The sequence below is a fragment of the Oncorhynchus clarkii genome, chromosome 8, assembly GCF_045791955.1.
Source record: "Oncorhynchus clarkii lewisi isolate Uvic-CL-2024 chromosome 8, UVic_Ocla_1.0, whole genome shotgun sequence".
NCBI classification, from domain to species: domain Eukaryota; kingdom Metazoa; phylum Chordata; class Actinopteri; order Salmoniformes; family Salmonidae; genus Oncorhynchus; species Oncorhynchus clarkii.
The window spans coordinates 26,405,953-26,426,317 of NC_092154.1; the positions used below are offsets into that span (position 1 = coordinate 26,405,953).

At 41.6% G+C, this 20,365-nt stretch overlaps 2 protein-coding genes across 2 annotated transcripts; both read right to left on the minus strand.

The window, feature by feature from the left end:
• Nucleotides 1-839: 839 nt before the first annotated feature.
• Nucleotides 840-12,666, minus strand: LOC139415424 (meprin A, alpha (PABA peptide hydrolase), tandem duplicate 2). Its single transcript, XM_071163523.1, has 14 exons — nt 12,604-12,666; nt 12,482-12,506; nt 12,341-12,394; nt 12,165-12,205; nt 11,997-12,072; nt 11,789-11,906; nt 9,995-10,170; nt 9,517-9,738; nt 9,186-9,332; nt 7,145-7,360; nt 6,545-6,994; nt 3,506-3,682; nt 1,542-1,755; nt 840-1,015 (listed from the first exon to the last, which is right to left on the minus strand). Exons 1-14 carry the CDS (start codon nt 12,664-12,666, stop codon nt 865-867), a joined length of 2,130 nt encoding a protein of 709 aa, XP_071019624.1. The 3' UTR covers nt 840-864.
• Nucleotides 12,667-14,867: 2,201 nt separating this feature from the next.
• Nucleotides 14,868-20,321, minus strand: LOC139415425 (meprin A subunit alpha-like). The gene is made up of 13 exons (XM_071163524.1): nt 20,198-20,321; nt 18,512-18,568; nt 18,367-18,407; nt 18,054-18,129; nt 17,773-17,890; nt 17,394-17,569; nt 17,082-17,303; nt 16,780-16,926; nt 16,390-16,605; nt 16,112-16,246; nt 15,678-16,004; nt 15,291-15,461; nt 14,868-15,196 (listed from the first exon to the last, which is right to left on the minus strand). Exons 1-13 carry the CDS (start codon nt 20,319-20,321, stop codon nt 15,129-15,131), a joined length of 1,878 nt encoding a protein of 625 aa, XP_071019625.1. The 3' UTR covers nt 14,868-15,128.
• Nucleotides 20,322-20,365: the final 44 nt, after the last annotated feature.

Consider the following 20,365-nt stretch of genomic DNA (forward strand, 5'->3'; position numbering starts at 1 on the left):
ATGAATAGAGCCCCTAGATTAACTAGCTTTATTAGGGAAGGGTAGTATCTCCATTAGTCTATGGCCTAGATTCAATCCAGAGTGTGATTGACATTTAAAGGCAATGTTCCCACATTTCTCAGAGACTGCAGTCACAGTAATGTCAGTCCAATCGGAAATTGCCTTTAAATGTCAATTACGCTGTAACATGGATCTTCCGCAGTCTGAATTAAATCTGAATTAAATCTAGCCCTATGTTAATGTTTATTTTTTACATTGTTATCTGTATGTGTGTGTGCTCTTGCAATCATCTAATAATCAATCAAATAAAGAAACATAAATCTCACAGAAGCAATTATTTCATTATTTCATTCAGGCTCCTGAGTGGTGCAGTGGTCTAAGGCACTGCATCTCAGTGCAAGAGGTGTCACTACAGTCCCTGGTTTGATTCCAGACTGTATCACATCCAGTCGTGATTGGGAGCCTCATAGGGCTGCGCACAATTGGCCCAGCGTCGTCCGGGGTAGGCCGTCAATGTAAATAAGAATTTGTTCTGAACTGACTTGTCTAGTTAAATAAACAATTATTGAGCAACTTGCCACAATATTGTTTTAGTTCATGTTATAGACAATTACAAGCGTCCAAACCTAACATAAACATAAGTAATTTAATAAATAATTTCACAAACAGTGGAGAGTGAACTGGTCTATGAAAAGTCACTCTGCAATTAATTGATTGAATGCCAGCCATGGTCAAGGAGTTCTTATTGATTCAAAATAACAATATCAAATATACAATACGAGTGGCAATCTATAATCACTGTTTCTTAGAGAGGCATTGGGATTGAGGTGGTACATAAGTATAGCTGTGACGCAGTATGGTGACTCAGTGAACTCTCCGGATGACTGAGAAGATGGCCAGAGTCAGCACGATTGTCCCTGCCGCTCCACCAATCAGAACGCCCAGAATGCGGCCATCGATATGTTGCTTCTCACACGTCTCACCAGCATAGTATGTGGCCTGGCCAGTGGCACACCTTAGTGAGAATAACAGCCATTATGAGTCAGTGATAACAGTGATACAATACACATACTCACTCCTTGTCTCCTATACCATATTGTACTGTGCTTTCATGAAAGCAAAAACCCTAGTAAAAATGCAGGCAGCATGTCAAAATGATAATGTACTGTATATTGCAAGTAGTGACTCAGATGTGATGTGCCCATGTCAAACTTCACAATTACAGAATCAGTCAACACAGACAAAGATCTGGCAGATTTTGGAGTGGAAATGTGTGTATGAAAAAACAGAAAAGGAAATGAGTGTATGGTTTGTCACACAGTAACTGCACTATCAATTCAGCACTATAGCGCAATTAATATGTAAAGATAAATTCAGATTGAGCTGACATATGCAGCGTTTACCGTGAATGTAGTCTCTGTAAACGTGGGAACATTGTCATTACATTTCAATCACGCTGCAGCACGGAATTTCCGAAATATAGATTGAATTGAACCCTAGGTGTTGGTATGGGGTTGTGCAGGTCATACTTGTAAACACACCTGCACGTGGCTTTCCCATGTTTCTCAACCACACACACTCCCCCGTTGAGGCAGGGGTCGGGGCTACACGGGTCACTAGGGACGGCCCGTGCCTGTCTGTGTTTGGGAACGTCAGCCATCTCCTTCTCCTGTCTAGGGGTCTCCTCCTCTGGGAGGTCACCACTGGGACTCTTTGGCTGGACAGGGACCTCCATCTTCACCAGGTGGGTCAAATCTGGAACACATCCACAAATAATAATTGTTTAGTGTTAGGAGAGAGAATGTTGTTGTTTTTGTTGTTTTGTGGTGTAATAATCCAACTGCTAAATTATTCAACTCTATTTTGTCTCTTGCTGTAAAGAGACCATGTCAATTGATTGCTTTGCACAGTTTTAGGGTGACGTGGGTTAGGTTAAATAGTAACAGTCAGAAACTGTTCAAATCATCACATAACAATATACACTATATATAAATATACAGTTTACAGTGCATTCGGAAAGTATTCAGACCTATTGACTTTTTCCACATTTTGTTACGTTACACCCTTATTCTAAAATTGATGAAATTGTTTTTTTCCCCCCTCATTAATCTACACTCAGTACCACATAATGACAACGCAAAACCACTGAAATATCACATTTACATAAGTATTCAGACCCTTTACTCAGTACTTTGTTGAAGCACCTTTGGAAGCGAATACAGCCTCGAGTCTTCATGGGTATGACGCTACAAGCTTGGCACACCTGTACTTAGGAAGTTTCTCCCATTCTTCTCTGATGATCTTCTCTAGCTCTGTCAGGTTGAATGGGGAGCGTCGCTGCACAGCTATTTTCAGGCCACTCCAGAGATGTTAGATCAGGTTCAAGTCCAGGCTCTGGCTGGGCCACTCAAGAACATTCAGAGACTTGTCCCAAAGCCACTCCTGCGTTGTCTTGGCAGTGTGCTTAGGGTCGTTGTCCTGTTGGAAGGTGGACCTTTGCCCCAGTCGTACTTTTCGTACTTTTTCTGTTCATCTTTCCCTCGATCCTGACTAGTCTCTCAGTCCCTGCCGCTGAAAAACATCCCCACAGCATGATGCTGCCACCTCGATGCATCACCGTAATGATGGTGCCAGGTTTCCTCCAGACGTGACGCTTGGCATTCATGCTTCTAATGAGTCTTTTAGGTGCCGTTTGGCAAACTCCAAGCGGGCTCTCATGTGCCAAGCCTAATTGGTGGAGTGCTGCAGAGATGGTTGTCATTCTGGAAGTTTCTCTCATCACCACAGAGGACCTTTAGAGCTCTGTCAGAGTGACCATGGGGTTTTGGTCACCTCCCTGACCAAGGCCCTTCTCCGCAAATTTCTCAGTTTGGCCGGGCGGCCAGCTCTAGGAAGAGTCTTGGTGGTTCCAAACTTCTTCCATTTAAGAATGATGGAGGCCACTGTGTTCTTGGGGACCTTCAATGATGCAGTAATTTTTTGGTACCCTTCCCCGGATCTGTGCATTGACATAATCCTGTCTCAGAGTTCTACAAACCATTCCTTCAACCTCATGGCTTGGTTTATGCTCTGACATGCACTTTCAACTGTGGGACCTTATATAGACAGGTGTGTGCCTTTGAATTTACCACAGGTGGACTCCAATCAAGTTGTAGAAACATCTCAAGGATGATCAATGGAAACTAGATGCACCTGAGCTCAATTTCAAGTCTCATAGTAAAGTGTCTGAATACTTATAAAACTAAGGTATTTCTTTTTTCTTTTTTTTTTAAACATTTGCAACAATTTCTAAAAAGCCTGCTTTCGCTTCATCATTATGGGGTATTGTGTGTAGGTGGATGAGTAAAATGTTTTATGTAATCCATTGTAGAATAAGGCTGTAACGTAACAGAATGTGGAAAAAGTGAAGTGGGTCTGAATACTTTTTGAATGCACTGTATGTCTCGCTATTTTGTATGTGGAGCAAATAAACTGATGTTGTCAAGTTTGATGTATAGGCCCTCACCGTCAAAGTCGGCAACAATGATGAGATCATCGTTCTTGAGAAAGCTTCTCCTGTGCAGCTGGTCATGAGAGAGGAACGTAGTCCATCCATACTCAGATCCTCTGTAGCAGTTGGAGCTCGCGTCCCACTCCGCCCCACTGGTGCTGGTGGGCTTGACCCAATATGGGTTAGTAGTATCTGGGGAAAAAAAACAGTTTAAGGCACATATGTCAGAGTCAAGGCCCGCGGGCCACATCCGGCCCGCAAGAAGGTTTTTTACGGCCCCTGGGATGATCTTGATTTATTATTAGAACCGGCCCGCAGCAAGCCGGCAGCCCGCAGATCTTTTACACGCACCAATACTACATTTCCCACAATGCAAAGGTGACGCACCGAGCAGTAGGCTGCTTCATTTCAATATTTATTGGCACAGCAGTCGTCAGCATCACAGTAAAATTAACTTTCAGATACCCATCAAAAATGGCAAAACGGAAGGTGGATACTGAGAACCGGGGGTTTCAAACAAGGTGGGAGTCGGAGTATATGTTCACGAAGGTAGCTGGAAAACCTGTGTGTCTTCTGTGTGGAGAAAGTGTGGCGGTACTGAAAGAGTATAATCTGAGACGACATTATGAAACGAAACACGCGGACAAAAACAAGAATATGGACATGGAACAAAGGCTACAAAAGGCAGAGGAATTAAAACGAGGCCTCAAATCTCGACAGGCTCTGTTCAAAAAAGCCAAATCACAAGGCCAGGCTGCTGTCAAGGCCAGTTTTATTTTGGCAGAAGAGATCGCTAAATCTCATTTCATCAAAAACTGCATGATTAAAGTTTGTGACGAAGTTTGCCCAGAAAAAAGGCAACTCTTTTTAAATGTGAGTCTGAGCAGAAACACCATTGCCGAGAGAGTAGACCAGTTGTCCATCAATCTAAAAGAGCAGCTTGTGAAAAAGGGAAAAGATTTTATTGCATATTCCTTGGCTGTGGATGAGAGCACCGACATTTCTGACATTGCCCAGTTGTCAATTTTCATCCGCGGAGTGGACTCCAACCTAAGCGTGACAGAGGAGTTTTTGGCTTTACGTCCTATGCATGGCACAACTACGGGGCATGATTTGTATGAAGAGGTGTCAAGATGTGTAAATGAGATGGAGCTGCCTTGGGAAAAACTCGTGGGTTTGACAACCGACGGAGCACCTGCGATGTGTGGACACAGGAGCGGACTGGTGGCGAAGATACGGGAAAAGATGCAAGAGGAAAACGCGACAGGTGAGCTGACAGCTTATCATTGTATCATACACCAGGAAGCGTTGTGCGGTAAAGCCTTGAAAATGGAGCATGTAATGAGCATCATCACGCGCACAGTTAACTTTATCAGAGCCAAAGGTTTGAATCACCGCCAGTTCAAGGCATTTCTGACGGAGTTAGAAACGGAGCATGGTGATTTGCCTTATCACACAGAGGTGCGATGGCTAAGCCAGGGAAAGGTGCTTCAAAGATGTTTCGAGCTTCGTGAGGAGATTTGTCTGTTCTTGGACAGCAAAGGGAAAGACACAACACAACTCCGAGACGAAATGTTTCTGTGTGAAATGGCTTTTCTGTGTGACATTACGAGTCATCTGAATGCAATAAACTTGCAGCTGCAGGGTCGGGATCGTGTCATCTCTGATATGTACAGTACAGTGAAGGCATTTAAAACCAAACTGACTCTGTGGGAGACGCAGATGCGGAAAGAAAATTTGAGCCACTTTCCCAGCTGCCAGACCATGAAAGAGAAGCTCTCTACCAGTGCGTTCCCGAGCACACAGTTGGCTGATAAAATAGGTATGCTTGCCGCTGACTTTCGACGCCGATTTGCTGACTTTGAAGCACAAAAAAGCAGGTTGGAACTGCTCGGTAACCCATTTGCTGTTGACGTGGAAAGCTCACCACCAAACCTCCAAATGGAGTTGATTGACCTCCAATGCAATGATGCACTGAGGGCAAAATATGCGGCAGTGGGTGCTGCGGAGTTCGCCCGTTTCCTCCCCGGCACAATGCCCCAGCTGCGCATCCAGGCTGCTCAAACGTTGTCTATGTTTGGCAGCACATACCTGTGTGAACAACTGTTTTCTTTGATGAACCTGAACAAAACATCACACAGAAGTCGACTTACTGCTGAACACCTCCACTCAATTCTGAGGATTTCTTCAGCTCAGAGCCTTACCCCGAACATTGATGAACTTGTGGAAAAGATGGGACACCACCAAGTATCACCCTCAACCTCAAACAAGTGAACATTACTGTGCAATCACATATTTAGAGTTTTTACTCAGTTCAAGTTTAAAAGTTAAAATTTAATATTTGTTTTCACTGCATGTTACTTCTCCTTAAACAAAGTGTTGTTTTTGATTAATAGATTTTTGCACTTTATTTTTTTGTATTTCAATCCAATTATATTTTAAAAATATTTCAGTTGAGTGGATGATAGAAAATTGCTATTATTGTTTTTTCTTTGAAGTAAATTTAGCCCACTTTTGCTAAAATAGAAAATATAGTCTACTGATGGTGCCTTGAATACCGGTTTCTTTCATTTAATGTTCATGTTATGGGGATATTTATATAAAGGAAATTTGTCTTTTGTGTCTGTTGAAAATTAAAGATTACTGACAGAGCCATAAGAAAATATTGCTTTATTTATCTGATCATATTGTAATATATTTGTTAGGTTTTCAGTAGGTTCAATTAGGTTCACTAGACTATATGCGTCATTTAAACATTTTTCAATGAACATTCGAACAGTCCGGCCCTCGTCTTGTAGCTGATTTTTTTATTTGGCCCTCCGTCCATTTGACTTTGACACCCCTGGTTTAAGGTGTTAACATGTTACAAAGCCAATTATTTTACATGTATCAAAAGATTGCCTGGTGTATACTTTTGATAGTATATTTTATGGTGGACTAAGATCATACAAGCGTATACAATTTCACAGCGAATCAGTAAATACTGAACAATACTGTGCCTGTTTGTAAGACATATTTTACGTAAGGGACTCATAAGCACATGATTACACTGACCGGTGGTGAAGCTTCTGGTGGCAGACATCCTCAGCTTAGCGTCAGGGTCCTGGTCCATGGCAGTGACGGTGGCCTGCCTGTTGATCACTGGCCACTCCATCACACCGTCGTTCTCCCCGCTGCATAGATGGAAGGTCACACCCACATAGTCAGGATATGTGCCGTCTATTCCCTTGGGGTAGAGGCTGATCCCGTAAGCATAACCCTCAGCGCTGTAGAACGGCTTGCTCCTGATGCGCCCTCCGGCTGGAGTTATGGCGAGCAGGCCAGTGAAGTTCTGAATTCTCCAAACGCCACTGGGGCAGGTGGTTTCTGTTAATGTGATGTCATCGATCAAGATGGCCCCATCTGCATTATTGTTGGACCCTACCGTGCCCTGGAAGAAGTAGCGGAACCTCTCTTTGACCTTCAAGGTCACGTGGGCTACATTCCAGGAGTCATCTCCATCACCTGAGGAAATAAGACATCTGATCAGCTTCCTGATCACCTTCCCATACTCCTGGAGTAACATGCAACCCAGACACTATCAAAACTCTACAAACCATATGTGTAACATATTTATGTATTTCGTTGAAAGCGGGGTTCTCCTGAATACAGTACCTGTGATGGTATGGACCTTCTTGACACTGCAGACATTTCCTGTCCCATCGTCTGTTCTGACCCACACAAACAGCCTGTCCCCGGCGGGCCCGACCATCTTGTAGAAGAACTGCAGACACTGCTCCTTCCTCTTAGGGTAGAGGATGCGTGACTCTAGAAGAGCGCTTTTCCCCACTGTCGCTTTAGATGTGTCAAACCTCATGAAATAGCCAGCATCTACAGAGAGGGTCATTGATACAGTACAAATACTAAACAAACTATATATGATTGCTAATATCAAGTGGAAGGATTGTCATGACTGTCCTGTGAGGATCCAAATGTATAGGGGGAGGAGGAAATTGGTGTGGGGGGGTTGACACCTCACGCCCTGTTGTAAATTAAAGGAGAGGAGATCCAGTGTCTCCCTCTCCAAATTCACAAAGGAATGTGCTTTATCTCCAGAGACTTTTCCCGCTGAAACTTTAACTCATTCAAATGCGAATACTGGAACAATATTCCCAACAGAGAACTTGGGAATGGTGATATTGTTGGTTATTTTGTGATGTCATTAAACGTGTTATAAAGGAAATACTGTAACTTGGAAAGTATACCCACTACATGTACGAAATCTCCATCCAATACGTTGTGCATGAAATATGAACAATGATGAAAGTGTTTTTGCTAAGAGAACGATGTGATGTTAGAAATATAAGAGGAAATTGTTTCTATAACTTTGTACAAGTGAGTAGTCACTGCCCCTTGAGGGAGGTCAGAGAGCATGCCAGCCTCTTGAACAACCCCATTTTGAATGAACTGTATAAAATGAGGGCTTAATTCACATATGAGAACAGAAAGGCGTCTCAAGTGGTTTGAACTCTGAAATCTCAACACGAGGTAGAGACGATAGTCACCTCCCAGACAATCACTGGTACAGCTGAGCAGCTGTCCTAAGTAAAGTATCTAGAAAAGTGAACTTAAGCGGGACCATACTACTACTCTTCTTAATCTCATCCCCCAATGTATACCACCGACACTGCTGGCTAGCCTATATTCAAAGAGAAAGTTTCAGGAGCGAATGGAAAGTAGAATAAACTCTGTAGTTCTGTTCAGGACTATGCGACAAGTCAATGGATACTGGACAACGGCAGAGGACAACAGTAGAAGAGACAGGTGGAGACCCTTTTGGAACATTACAAGCGTGTTTCCAAGAAGGCTTGGTTCCAACCGAGATACCCGGCGAACCAAGGCATTTACACGTGAATACATTCATGATTTCTTACTCCAAACGGGCGGCGGTTCATGTGCAAAGTATATGATTACTGTGAGAGTATTTAAAAAAATATATATTTTACTAGGCAAGTCAGTTAAGAACAAATTCTTATTTTCAATGACGGCCTGTGGGTTAACTGCCTGTTCAGGGGCAGAACGACAGATTTGTACCTTGTCAGCTCGGGGGTTTGAACTTGCAACCTTCCGGTTACTAGTCCAACACTCTAACCACTAGGCTACCCTGAGTAGTTTCTAAATGTACCAAAGTGTTATGTCTCTGCCCCTCTCTCTCGCCCCCTCCATCTCCTTTGTAACAAGCTGCAATATTGTGACAGTCCGCTAGGGACCTGTTTCTAATGTATTAAGTGTGTATGTTTATCCTGTGTTATCATTTAGTTAGCTAGTAAATAAATCATTAATCAAATGTGTGTAGTACTGAATCATAAGTAAGGCTGAGGTTTTTGCAGATGCAGGAGGTTTTGACTGTTCAGAATGATGATATGATACGAGGGAATGATTCATACATTGACTGTTTTATGGATGTGATAAGTAAAGACCTTTTAGAGTTTAATTCAGGAGATGGTCACTAAATAAACAACCGCTCTCATGGTGCCCCAAATTTCTTATGAGTTAATTGTAACATTATTCATTTTCATTTCATTTCATTTCGAAACAATTAAATGTAGTTAGTTGATTAGATGAATAACAGTCATCATATGAATGAAAGTAAAGTCACGACAGGATGAAGAATGTGAAAGATTTTGTCCGTGTGTGTAGGTAGTACTGTAGGAACCTCTGCAGCGGCCTGCCAGTGTGTGGTCTGGCTCCTCAGCGCTGCTCAGGGTCTGGACCCAGTCTGCCTCGTCAGTCTCACCCTGGATCATACCACAGATGTTGATCAGCTCAAAGGAACACTGGTCCAGGAGAGTGTGTGTATTGGCTGCAACAACAGCAACTCTGTTAGCTGTTATTCATAATCATCATCATCAAATCTCTATCAGAATGGCAATGTCTAAGGCTGTGGTTGTTCCTCATAATTTCCTTATACTTTATTTGATGCCTCTGAGCAAAGTTGATGGCTCTTGCAGTTTGATCATATAGGTCATTCCATCTGAGTCACTTACTGCAGTCGTACAGGCGGTTCAGCCTGAGCAGGTCTACTGCGCTGAAGTCCAGACGCTGTCCGATGATCTCATTGAACGCTGGGATGGCTGTGGTGATGGTAGGGACGGTGGCGTTCTTGTTGAAAGACAATGGCCTGTAATGCATGACGGACTCATAGTCATATGGCGTGTTCAGGTCTGTGATGAAGTCGTCCTCATACTTGTTAAAGTTGTGCTCCTTTCCTGTAGATATGCAGGTTACAGAATGTGTTATTCAAAATTGTTAGACGCTTGTAAATCATTTTTCCAAGTAAGATTTGCACTTATTCTCGTGTGGATTGTGTTTTTTTCTCCTATTTCTAGGGATTACTGCACTGTTGGAGCTAAAAACACAAGCATTTTGCTCTACCTGTGATAACATCTGCAAATCTGTGTACACTTTGACACACAACTGATACTTGTATCTGCCACCGTCTGTGCTTAACTCCATCACACCCACCTTCTATGATTTGGTCCCACCAGATCTTGACGTAGTCGTCTCTGTCAGAGCGTGACTGCTCATGGTAGAAGCCCAGAGCGTGGAGGAGCTCGTGCTCCACGATGGCCTTGGTGTCACAGCGCGCCCCTATGGAGAGGTTCTGTCCTACCTTATCATCTCCTACAAATGACCAGCATCTGTGGCCGTCACAGACAGGATTACACATTATGACACGAGAGTAAACACAAAATCAAATCAAATTAAAACAAATGTTATTCGTCACATACCGAGAAATGCTTACTTAATAGACCTTAATTATCCCTAAGTGTCGATTGACACAATCCCCATCAAAATCTGTCAATTTAAGATAGAGATATCCGTTTTTTTTGCATTGGATGTTTCTCAATCCACCTCCCCAGATGTCGCGGTGAAATGTGTTTGTCACACCATGAGACATCCCCAAAAAATCGGTCTTCTCACGAAAACGCCTGTAGCGTCTGAACTATTTTGCCTATTATATATCTATTATGACCCCCACAAGTGTCAGGGGACTCATCTGTCCAAACTGTTACGGCTACAAACTAATGTGACCCCACTGTGGAAAGGGGAGATTCTCACAAAAACGATGGTGTCATGGGACTCGTTTGAAGGTAACTGGTACTAGTTTCAAAAAATGAATGGAAGTATGAAGGTAGTTTTCTGCCTACCCCCCAAAAGGGGTTAAATATGTGTATTAAAAAAAACGCAATATTTCTGAGCTCCTAGATATATGACAGACACTTAAAAAACAATTATGAATGTGTTTTTCAATGTGTTTCTATGGGCTATAGTAATAAAAGCCTAATGTAATATTTTATCAATCATTTTTTTATATATATATTTTTTGACCTGAAGGGGTTCTAAAATTCTAAATCAAATCGCTAAATGATCCATAAATGATCCCCTTAACCAAGAAGCCCTTAACCAACAATGAAGAGTTTTAAAAAAGTAAGTAAGAAAAATGTGCTAAAGGAAAAATAGGAACAATATTTCCTAATTTGTTCTGTGGAGAAAACGGATTTACAATCGTGCATCTTACTTCATATTTCACCATAACATTACTTTACTGTGGTCCACACAGAATATGTACCTCATCATAACAATGGTGACATGAAGGACAGTACTCAACAAAATGCTTTAGCATATTCTGTCACGTTCGTCGTATGAATCGGACCAAGGCGCAGAGTTGTTTGGGTACATTCTATATTTATTAAAAGAATGAACACTGAACACTGAACAAACTAACAAAACAACAAAACAAACCGTGAAGCTAATATGAATAATGCAGACAGGCATCTAAACATCGAACAAGAATCGACTAACACAAAAGGGAAAATGGCTACCTAAATATGATCCCCAATCAGAGACAACGATAAACAGCTGCCTCTGATTGGGAACCATATCAGGCCACCATAGACATACAAATACCTAGACCTACAAAACCCCTAGACATACAAACACCCTAGACAATACAAAAACTAGCATACCCACCTTCGTCACACCCTGACCTAACCAAATATAAAGAAAAAAGAGATATCTAAGGTCAGAGCGTGACATACAGTATTCCTCGACTTTACACTATAAGAGGGGTCACCGTTTATTACAGGTTTGGAATCTGTAGACGCATAGAACACTATGATGAATGTAATTTCCTTAGATAAGCATTTTCTAATCTGTGCTCTCCATAAAACCTTGTATTTTATGCTTTGGAGGGACAGACGGTCCATAAAGTTAACCAAGAGCTCATGACATTACAGTGTATTTGGCTGAACTCACCCACTCAGCTTTGTGAAGGAGATGTATGTGCTTTCTCCCTCATAGGGCTTGAAGTCCACACAGGATTTCAGGCGGTATGCTTCGAATGCCTGGTGAATAACACCTTTTGCATTCAGCTCTGAGGGAGTGAATATTAACTAGTTTTCAGAATGTTGTCAATGACTGTATTTCACACAGCATTGAGACATGGTTGGTAGAGCCTACATACCCAAGGAATCTGTCAAGATGTAAGGAATGGGAAACTTCCATCTTCTCGTTTCATCCAGGATTGCATTTCGCCTTGGCTGCAAAATCCATTTAAAAAAAAATGAGGCTAACTGATTTATGTTTAGTCAACTATTACATAGAACAAGGCTATGAAGAGAAGTGTACCTACATCACCTGCAATGTCTCCCTCAAAGAGATTTAGATCTGCTTCTGAAATATCAGGAAATAAACAAATCTATCACTCTCAGTAAAATAAATATTGCCAGATTTGTGAGATTATTGCACATATTATTATATAACTTCAGTAATGTTACAGTTTAACTGAGAGAGTGTAGCGAAAATTACCTGAATTGATATCAAGTATATCCTCTCGCAATTCACCTGCATCTGCATCACCACCTATTCGTTCAACAGAGAAACCATTCTGTAAGAACACAGAGCATTATCACACATACACCCTTATGCACGAGACGATCTAGAACTTACCATAACGTGTCGGAACAGCTTGCACCTACAACAAAAAGAGACACTGCAACATATAATTGATCAAATGTACAATTATAATAATTAAGTCAATTCCTTTCAATAACATAGGATGTGTGCCCTACCTTGAACACAACCAGAATTGCAATGAAAGCGGTGATCCTCCATGGCGCATTGACAGAGCCCATGTTTAATCTGGAGGAGTTGGATATGTGTTTATCTGCTATTGTAAACAGACCAATAAAGTCAGAGTCTGGATGAAACTTTGATCTATACAGATGTAGGATCTTAATTTGACCACCATTTTGTTGCTAAGAATTTTCTTGCACAGCAGGAATTGCAAAGCTATAAATAATGTATCCACTTTACAATATTGATTTGCTCTAATGGAAATGTATCAATCCCTACATAAATGTCCATTAATAATAATCCACATAATCATTTACATTTACTGTTGCTGGAGGATTATTTTCCTGTTGTAACAAACTTGCTCAAATTAAGATCCTACATCTGTTTATAATGACTGTAATGATTAACATGAACTTAACACTTGACCATCACATCTCTCTCTCTCACTTTGCCGTTCAGTCAGATGTGTCTTGTCATATCTTCAATGATCTTATCTTGTAACCTTGGCAGATAAATATGTTATTGTGTTTTGGTACTATGTCAGCAACAGTTTCAAACATGATTTAGTGTTTTCGATTGAGTTTCTGACATGCACTTTTAGCATGCAGGTTTAAGTTTCTTAAATTTAAACCTATTTCAAAATGATTTTAATGTAAAACAAATAGTGTATTAATTGCAGTTGTGTTTTCTCCAGGTTTATGTATTTACTAGTCTTCATTTGTCCTGAGCTACATGGTGTTATTAAAGACAGGCAGAGTGGGTAATAGTGTGTCAGTGTGTTTGAACATACAGTGAGCTCCAAAAGTTTGAACGTATGTAACAGTATAGCTTCCGTCCTTCTCCTCGCCCCTACCTGGGCTCAAACCAGGGACCTTCTGCACACATCAACAACAGTCACCCTCGAAGCATAATTACCCATCGTCCCACAAAAGCCGCAGCTCTTCCAGAGCAAGGGGAACAACTACTTCAAGGTCTCATAGCGAGTGACGTCACCGATTGAAACGCTATTAGCATGCACCCCGCTAACTAGCTAGCTAGTGAGTTCAAAAGTTTAGGGAACGTGATATATATTTTTAATGGTGCTGTACTCCATCACTTTTGGATATGAAATTATACAATGACAATAAGGTTAAAGTGCAGACCGTTAGCTTTAATTTGAGGGTATTTCCATCCCTGTCGAATAAACCGTTAAGCGATACAGCACAATTTGTACATAGTCCCCCCGTTTTAGGGTACCAAAAGTATTAGGACAAATTCACTTATGTGTATTAAAGTAGTAAAGAACGATGTATTTGGTCCCATATTCATAGCACGTAACAACTACATCAAGCTTGTGACAATACAAATTTGTTGGATGCATTTGCTGTTTGTTTTGGTTGTGTTTCAGATTATTTTGTCCCCAAAAGAAAGGAATGGTAAATAACGTAATGTGCCATTTTTTAGTTCAATTTATTGTAAATAAGAATAGAATATGTTTCTAAACACTTCTACATTAATGTGGATGCTACCATGATTACGGAGAATCCTGAATGAATCGTGAATAATGGTGAGTGAGAAAGTTACAGATGCACAAATATCATACCCCCAAGACATGCTAACTCTTACCATTACAATAATAGGGGAGGTTAGCATTTTTTTGGGGGTATGATATTTGTGCGTATGTAACTTTCTCACTTATCATTATTCCCGATTCATTCAGATTAAAGCTGACAGTCTGTATATATTATTATATTGTTATTTACAGTATGTCATTAATACTAATCATGGACATTCTTTCAAAATTATTGATATTATACTAATAAATCATATGTAATTTAGATAATGTAGATAATGAAAAAATGCTGGCAATTTTCTTTAATTATTAATTACCTATTTATTTCTTATTCTTGAAAATTTGTTGCAGCCCTCCCATATATGCAACATTTGTATTCAGATTTTTTGTCAGGATGACAGAAATGAAAGTATAGAAATGTGCCCTTAAATCAAAATAGGATGAGAGAGAACAATGTGGTGTCGTGTTTACATGTGGTGTTTTTTGTTGTTGTTGTTTGGTTAGTGTTGTAAAAATAATTGAGTCTGCACTTTAACCTCACAATCATTGTATCATCTAAAATCCAGTACAGAGCTAAAGCAACAACAAAATGTGTCACTGTCCCAATACTCTTGGAGCGCACTGTACATCCTTATCTTTTATTCTGGTTATGGGTGGCAGGGCAAATGATGGTTAACTGGTGAACAGACTAATGTTGGAGACAATACCTTGAATAGTTTGATTTTAATCCGTTAAAAGCTGCATGGAGGTGCATTTCACAGGCTACAAATGAACAAACCAGTATCCAGATGGAGGCCACAGACAGATTGTCAAGACAGTGTTTAACATTACAACTGACATATTTACTTGTATAGGCCTGCCAATGTTTACTTTCACTGCCTTTCTGTGAATGTTTGAAATAAAAAGAAAAGTGAACATTGACATTTAAAAATGCATAAATTCTGCATCTGATAGTTGTTCTGGACAGCCTCAGTCCTGACTCCGGAGCTGAACCGGAGACTTAATTGGAACTTCACTTTTGATCAGCGGAGTTAGATCTGGAAATACAAAACAACAGGGGACATGTTTAACACAGTTTCAAGTGGTCCCCCAAAAAATCTCAGAGCCCTTTGAAAGTAGAGTCAGGCGCACCTTCAAACTCAACGAAGAGAATGAGGTCATCATTCTTCAGGTAGCTCCTACTATTGAGGTGGTAGTGGGAGAAGTAGGCATTCCAGCCCCAGGTCCAGCCATGATAACAGTCACAGGACGGGTCGTACGTCCCCATCTTGGACGGGTTGTCCCAGTACAATATGTTGGAGTCTGAAAGATTGTTATAAATAAGCAGATAATCTGCATATAGATTATGTGAAGGCAATTGTCCTGATTTATATTGAGGTCTTGTTATGCTGACTCATAAAAATGTTGGTAATGCTATGACGATTGTTTAACCTAAAAGCTTTAATCGCCACAATAATCTGAGTGTGAGAGAAAAAAATGTTATGTGCCCCTTTGAACCAACATTAGCCTGCCCCATACCTGGAATGAGATGAGTGGGACTGGTGGTGAAGCTGTAGGAGAAGGACTGCCTCTGCCTGACGTCAGAGTCCTGGTCCAGCAGTGTGATGGTGACCTGTCTGTTCCCTGCCGGCCACTCCAGGGCCTGGTCGTTCTCCCCGGTGCTCAGGTGGAAGAAGGCCCCAATGTACCCATCGTAGTAGGAGTTGGGTAGCAGCTGGATGCCAAAGGCGTAGCCCTCGGGGCTGTAGAAACGTGGGCTCTGGATGTACTCTCCTGTGGCGTAACTCTTCATGTACTCGCTGAAGTTCTTGATTCGCCATGTTCCACTGGGGCAGCGTGTCTCCGCTAATAAGAATAAGAATAAAGACAATAAAAACTTCATTCACATAGCACCTGTCATACACATCGAAGGGTTTTACAGTTACTTAAAATGTTAAGATAGAGTACCGTACCTAGGGTGATGTCATCCACCTGGATCCCCCCCAAGGAGTTGGCTGGGTCGCCCCTGATCCCCTGGAAGGCATAGCGGAACTTGGAGTCCATCGTCAAAGGAACGTGGGCAATCTTCCAGGAGTGGTCGTCATCACCTGTGAAAACAGATGCAGGGTAATGATCATTTTTAAGGTTGAACAGTACCTGTTGAAGCTATATTATGATGCTACAACGCATAGCACAGCCATGGTTTATCAGTTTATTGAGCATGGCTGCTCACCAGTTTTCTCAAGCCTACCTATGAAATTCCCAGCTGCAGTAGGGGATAAGACTTTGCCTTTAGCATCCTCCTTCCTGGTCCAGACCACCAGCTTGTCCTTGGAGCTTCCAGTCATCTTGTAGAAGAACTGCAAACACTGCAGATTCCTCTTGGGGTGCAGGACCCTGGATTCCAGAAAGGCTGAGTCGCCTGCCCGGCCGGTGTCGGTGTAGAAGTTCATGAAGAATCCTGCGTCTACACAGATCACAAACAAGATGTTATCATAGATGTGTTATGGTAAAATAGTCATGAATGCAATTCAGAATGGTTGATAAACCTGTGTCCACCCTTGCGATGTGTAGGGGCAGGAGTTTTTTTCTGGACAATGTCAGGGATCCTGACCCTAGTAATACTGTATGTTAACCCTACCTTTGCACTGGCCAATGAGAGTGTGGTCATGAGACCCTGGCTGGCTCATGGTGCGTACCCAGTCACCATCATCGTTACGGTTCTGGATCATCCCACAGGTGTTGACGGTCTCAAAGGCACACTGGTCCAACAAGGTCAGAGAGGAGGCTACAGGACAGACATCATACACAAGCACACTAAGCAAACTTAATCAGTTAAACACAAGTTAAACACAACATCAGCAGTTTTTTCTGGTCAAATCAAGTGATTAGGAAAAAAGTGATGGTCCTCCTGATCATGTGACCTGATCAGGAAAAACTCACAGCAGTTATACATCCTGTTGAGCCTCAGTAGATCCAGGCTGCTGAAGTCATTGTACTGGCCCAGCACTTTGGTCATCTCTGGGTCCTTGGCTGTGATGGTTGGGTACCGTGGGTCTTTGTTAAAGGAATATGGACCGTAATGCATGATAGACTCGTAGTCGTATGGCGTGTTCTGGTCGGTGATGAAATCGTCAGCGTATTTATCAAAATTGTGGTCCATCCCTGTAGAATGTACATACAAAGGTTGTGGTAAGTTTTAAAATAAGTATTGCCGTGCAAAAATGTTTTGAGTGTTGAGCTCTTGAACCTTACCAGGCAGGACCTGGTCCCACCAGATGTCCACATAGTCATCTCGGTCGGTGCGAGACTGTTCATGGTAAAAGCCCAGGGCGTGGAGGAGCTCATGCATTATGGTGCCTTTGTAGTCACAGGATGGGCCCAATGACAGCTGTTGCCCTGTCTGTAGGTCTCCGACCATAGACCAGCACCTGCAACAATTCCGTGGTGCCACAGCAGTGAATTATCTCTTGAACACGAGAGACCAATCTTATCCACATAGTGCCAGTGTGGGTGCAGACCTTTGTTCCAGCCAAGCAGTAATGCACAAGATTCAACTGAGGCTGTTAAGACTGTGATCATTAGCAGAATCGAGTGGAGGAGCAGACTCGTATATCAGAAAAACAAACTATACCCATCTAGCTTTTCAAATTTGATAAAGCTCTTCTCTCCTTCATAGGGTTTGAAATCCACACAGGATTTCAGCCGGTACATCTCAAAGGCCTGGAAAATGACCCCCTTGGCATTCAGGTCTGAAATACAAACAAGGGATTAACAGACTAGAAATATTATAATCTGTATGTGTATTGATTGTAATGGTATTGGTAGCAATACCCATAGTTTAGTATTATTTAATCATGGTTTATCACCAGTGTAAATCATATTATTAGGATGACAGATGGTGCACATTTTTACCAAGGCTGTCAGCCAGTATGTAAGGGATGGGGAATTTCCACCTGAAGGCTGGATCCACAAGGGCATTGCGTCCAGGCTGATAGAGTGATATAACTTTTATTACAACACTTAATTATTGATTGCACCGGAAGTTGTCTTTATTGAAATCACATCAATCAAAATCTAGATAGATAAAAGGTCAAAGTTTCATTTATAGAGTGCGGGCTATTTACCACACTTCTTTTTATTATTGAAAGCCCTATTTTTTCTTCTAAGTCGAAAGACAGCAAACATACTTGCAGACAATGAAAGGTTTAGCACAGTACTAACTTACATTCAATGCAATGTCGCCCTCAACAACAGGGGTCTTCAATCCTATGGAAAATCAAAGATTATAGACATGGAAGATAGTTTTAAAACACCACAAAATATAATATCAAATACATACACTGTATACCAGTACGCACAAAGAAAGTTACCTGAGTTGACGAAGGGGATGTCTCGTCGTATCACCTCATCAGCATCAATGGCAAAGGCTACAGTAAGATCCACAATGTTAGACAATGAATGCATTTTCATTTAGCTATAAACCCATTTGAACCCTTTTTCTTAGACCTGTCTTGGAACTACAAATATGTCTTGTTATGTCAAATAACTCACCAATGACACATGAGCACCATTAGGGTGCATTACAAATGTATACATACGATTTGATTAATTATAGGTTAAATAAAAAATAGTTCTCACATTTCTCCTTTGACATCCGCCTAATCTGTGAAATGAGATGAGAATGTTGTTTTCAAAATCACGCATTCATGGCAAATGTATTAGATAGAGAGAGAGAGATCTTACCGTGAATGCAGAGGACGGAGACAGCAGCAGTCCCAGACAGCACAAGACCCCCAGTAGTGACATTTTGGAGAGGTTGACCACAGACCTGATACCACAGCACTAATTAAAGCCCTTTAAATACTCTTAATACAGCAAGCTGGAAGGGAAACTTTGACCCACAGGTGATCATGTTACATATCAAAACTTCAATACAACACCAATACTTTATTGTCGTGTGGAAACTGTCTTGTCAGGATCAGTGGAAAGTTTTGGTTAATAATCAGATATGGCCATTAAAGTGATAAGTGTTGATAAGTGTGTTCAAGAGTGCAATAGTGGGGTTTTGAGTTCTGCTAGCGTCCATTGGTAACAACATAGTAAATACACTGAACCAAAATATAAACGCAACATGCAACAATTTCAAAGAAAGTTAATTTAAGGAAATCAATCAATTGAAATAAATTGTTGGTCACCGGTACCTTAAAAAAGGTAGGGACATGGATCAGAAAACCAGTCAGTGTCTGGTGTGACCACCATTTGCCTCATGCAGCGTGACACAGCTCCTTTGCATAGAGTTGATCAGGCTGTTGATCGTGGCCTGTGGAATGTTGTCCCACTCCTTTTTAATGGCTGTGTGAAGTTGCTGTATATTGGCTTGAACTGGAACACATTATCGTATTCGTCGACCAAGAGCAGCCCAAATATGACATGTCTGGTGAGTATGCAGGCCATGGATGAACTGGGACATTTTCAGCTTCCAGGAATATGCTACAGATCCTTGGGACATGGGGCTGGCTGTGTATTATCATGCTGAAATTTGTTTTTATTTATTTTAACTTTATTTAACTAGGCAAGTCAGTTAAGAACAAATTCTTATTTTCAATGACAGCCTAGGAACAGTGGGTTAACTGCCTGTTCAGGGGCATAATGACAGATTTGTACCTTGTCATTTCGGGGATTTGAACTTGCAACCTTTCGGTTACTAGTCCAACGCTCCAACGCTCCAACCCCTAGGCTACCCTGCCACCCCTAACATGAGGTGATGGCGGCAGATGAATGCAACGACAATGGGCCTCAGGATCTTGTCATGGTATCTCTGTGCATTCAAATTGCAATCGATAAAATTAAGTTGTGTTCATTGTCCATTGCTTACGCCTGATCATACCCTAACCTGACCACCACCATGGGGCACACTGTTAACAATGTTGACATCAGCAAATTGCTTGCACACACGACACCATACATGCTGTCTGCCATCTGCCCGGTACAGTTGAAACAGGGACTCAAGAGATGGTTTCTGACAGCTTGTGCAGAAATTCTTCACTTGTGCAAACCCTCAGTTTCATCAGTTGTCTGGGTGGCTGGTCTCAGATTATCCCGCAGGTGAAGAAGCCGGATGTGGAGGTCCTGGGCTGGCAGGGTTACACTTAATATGCGGTTGTGTGGCCAGTTGGACATACCGCCAAATTCTCTAAAACAACATTGGAGGTGGCTTATGGTAG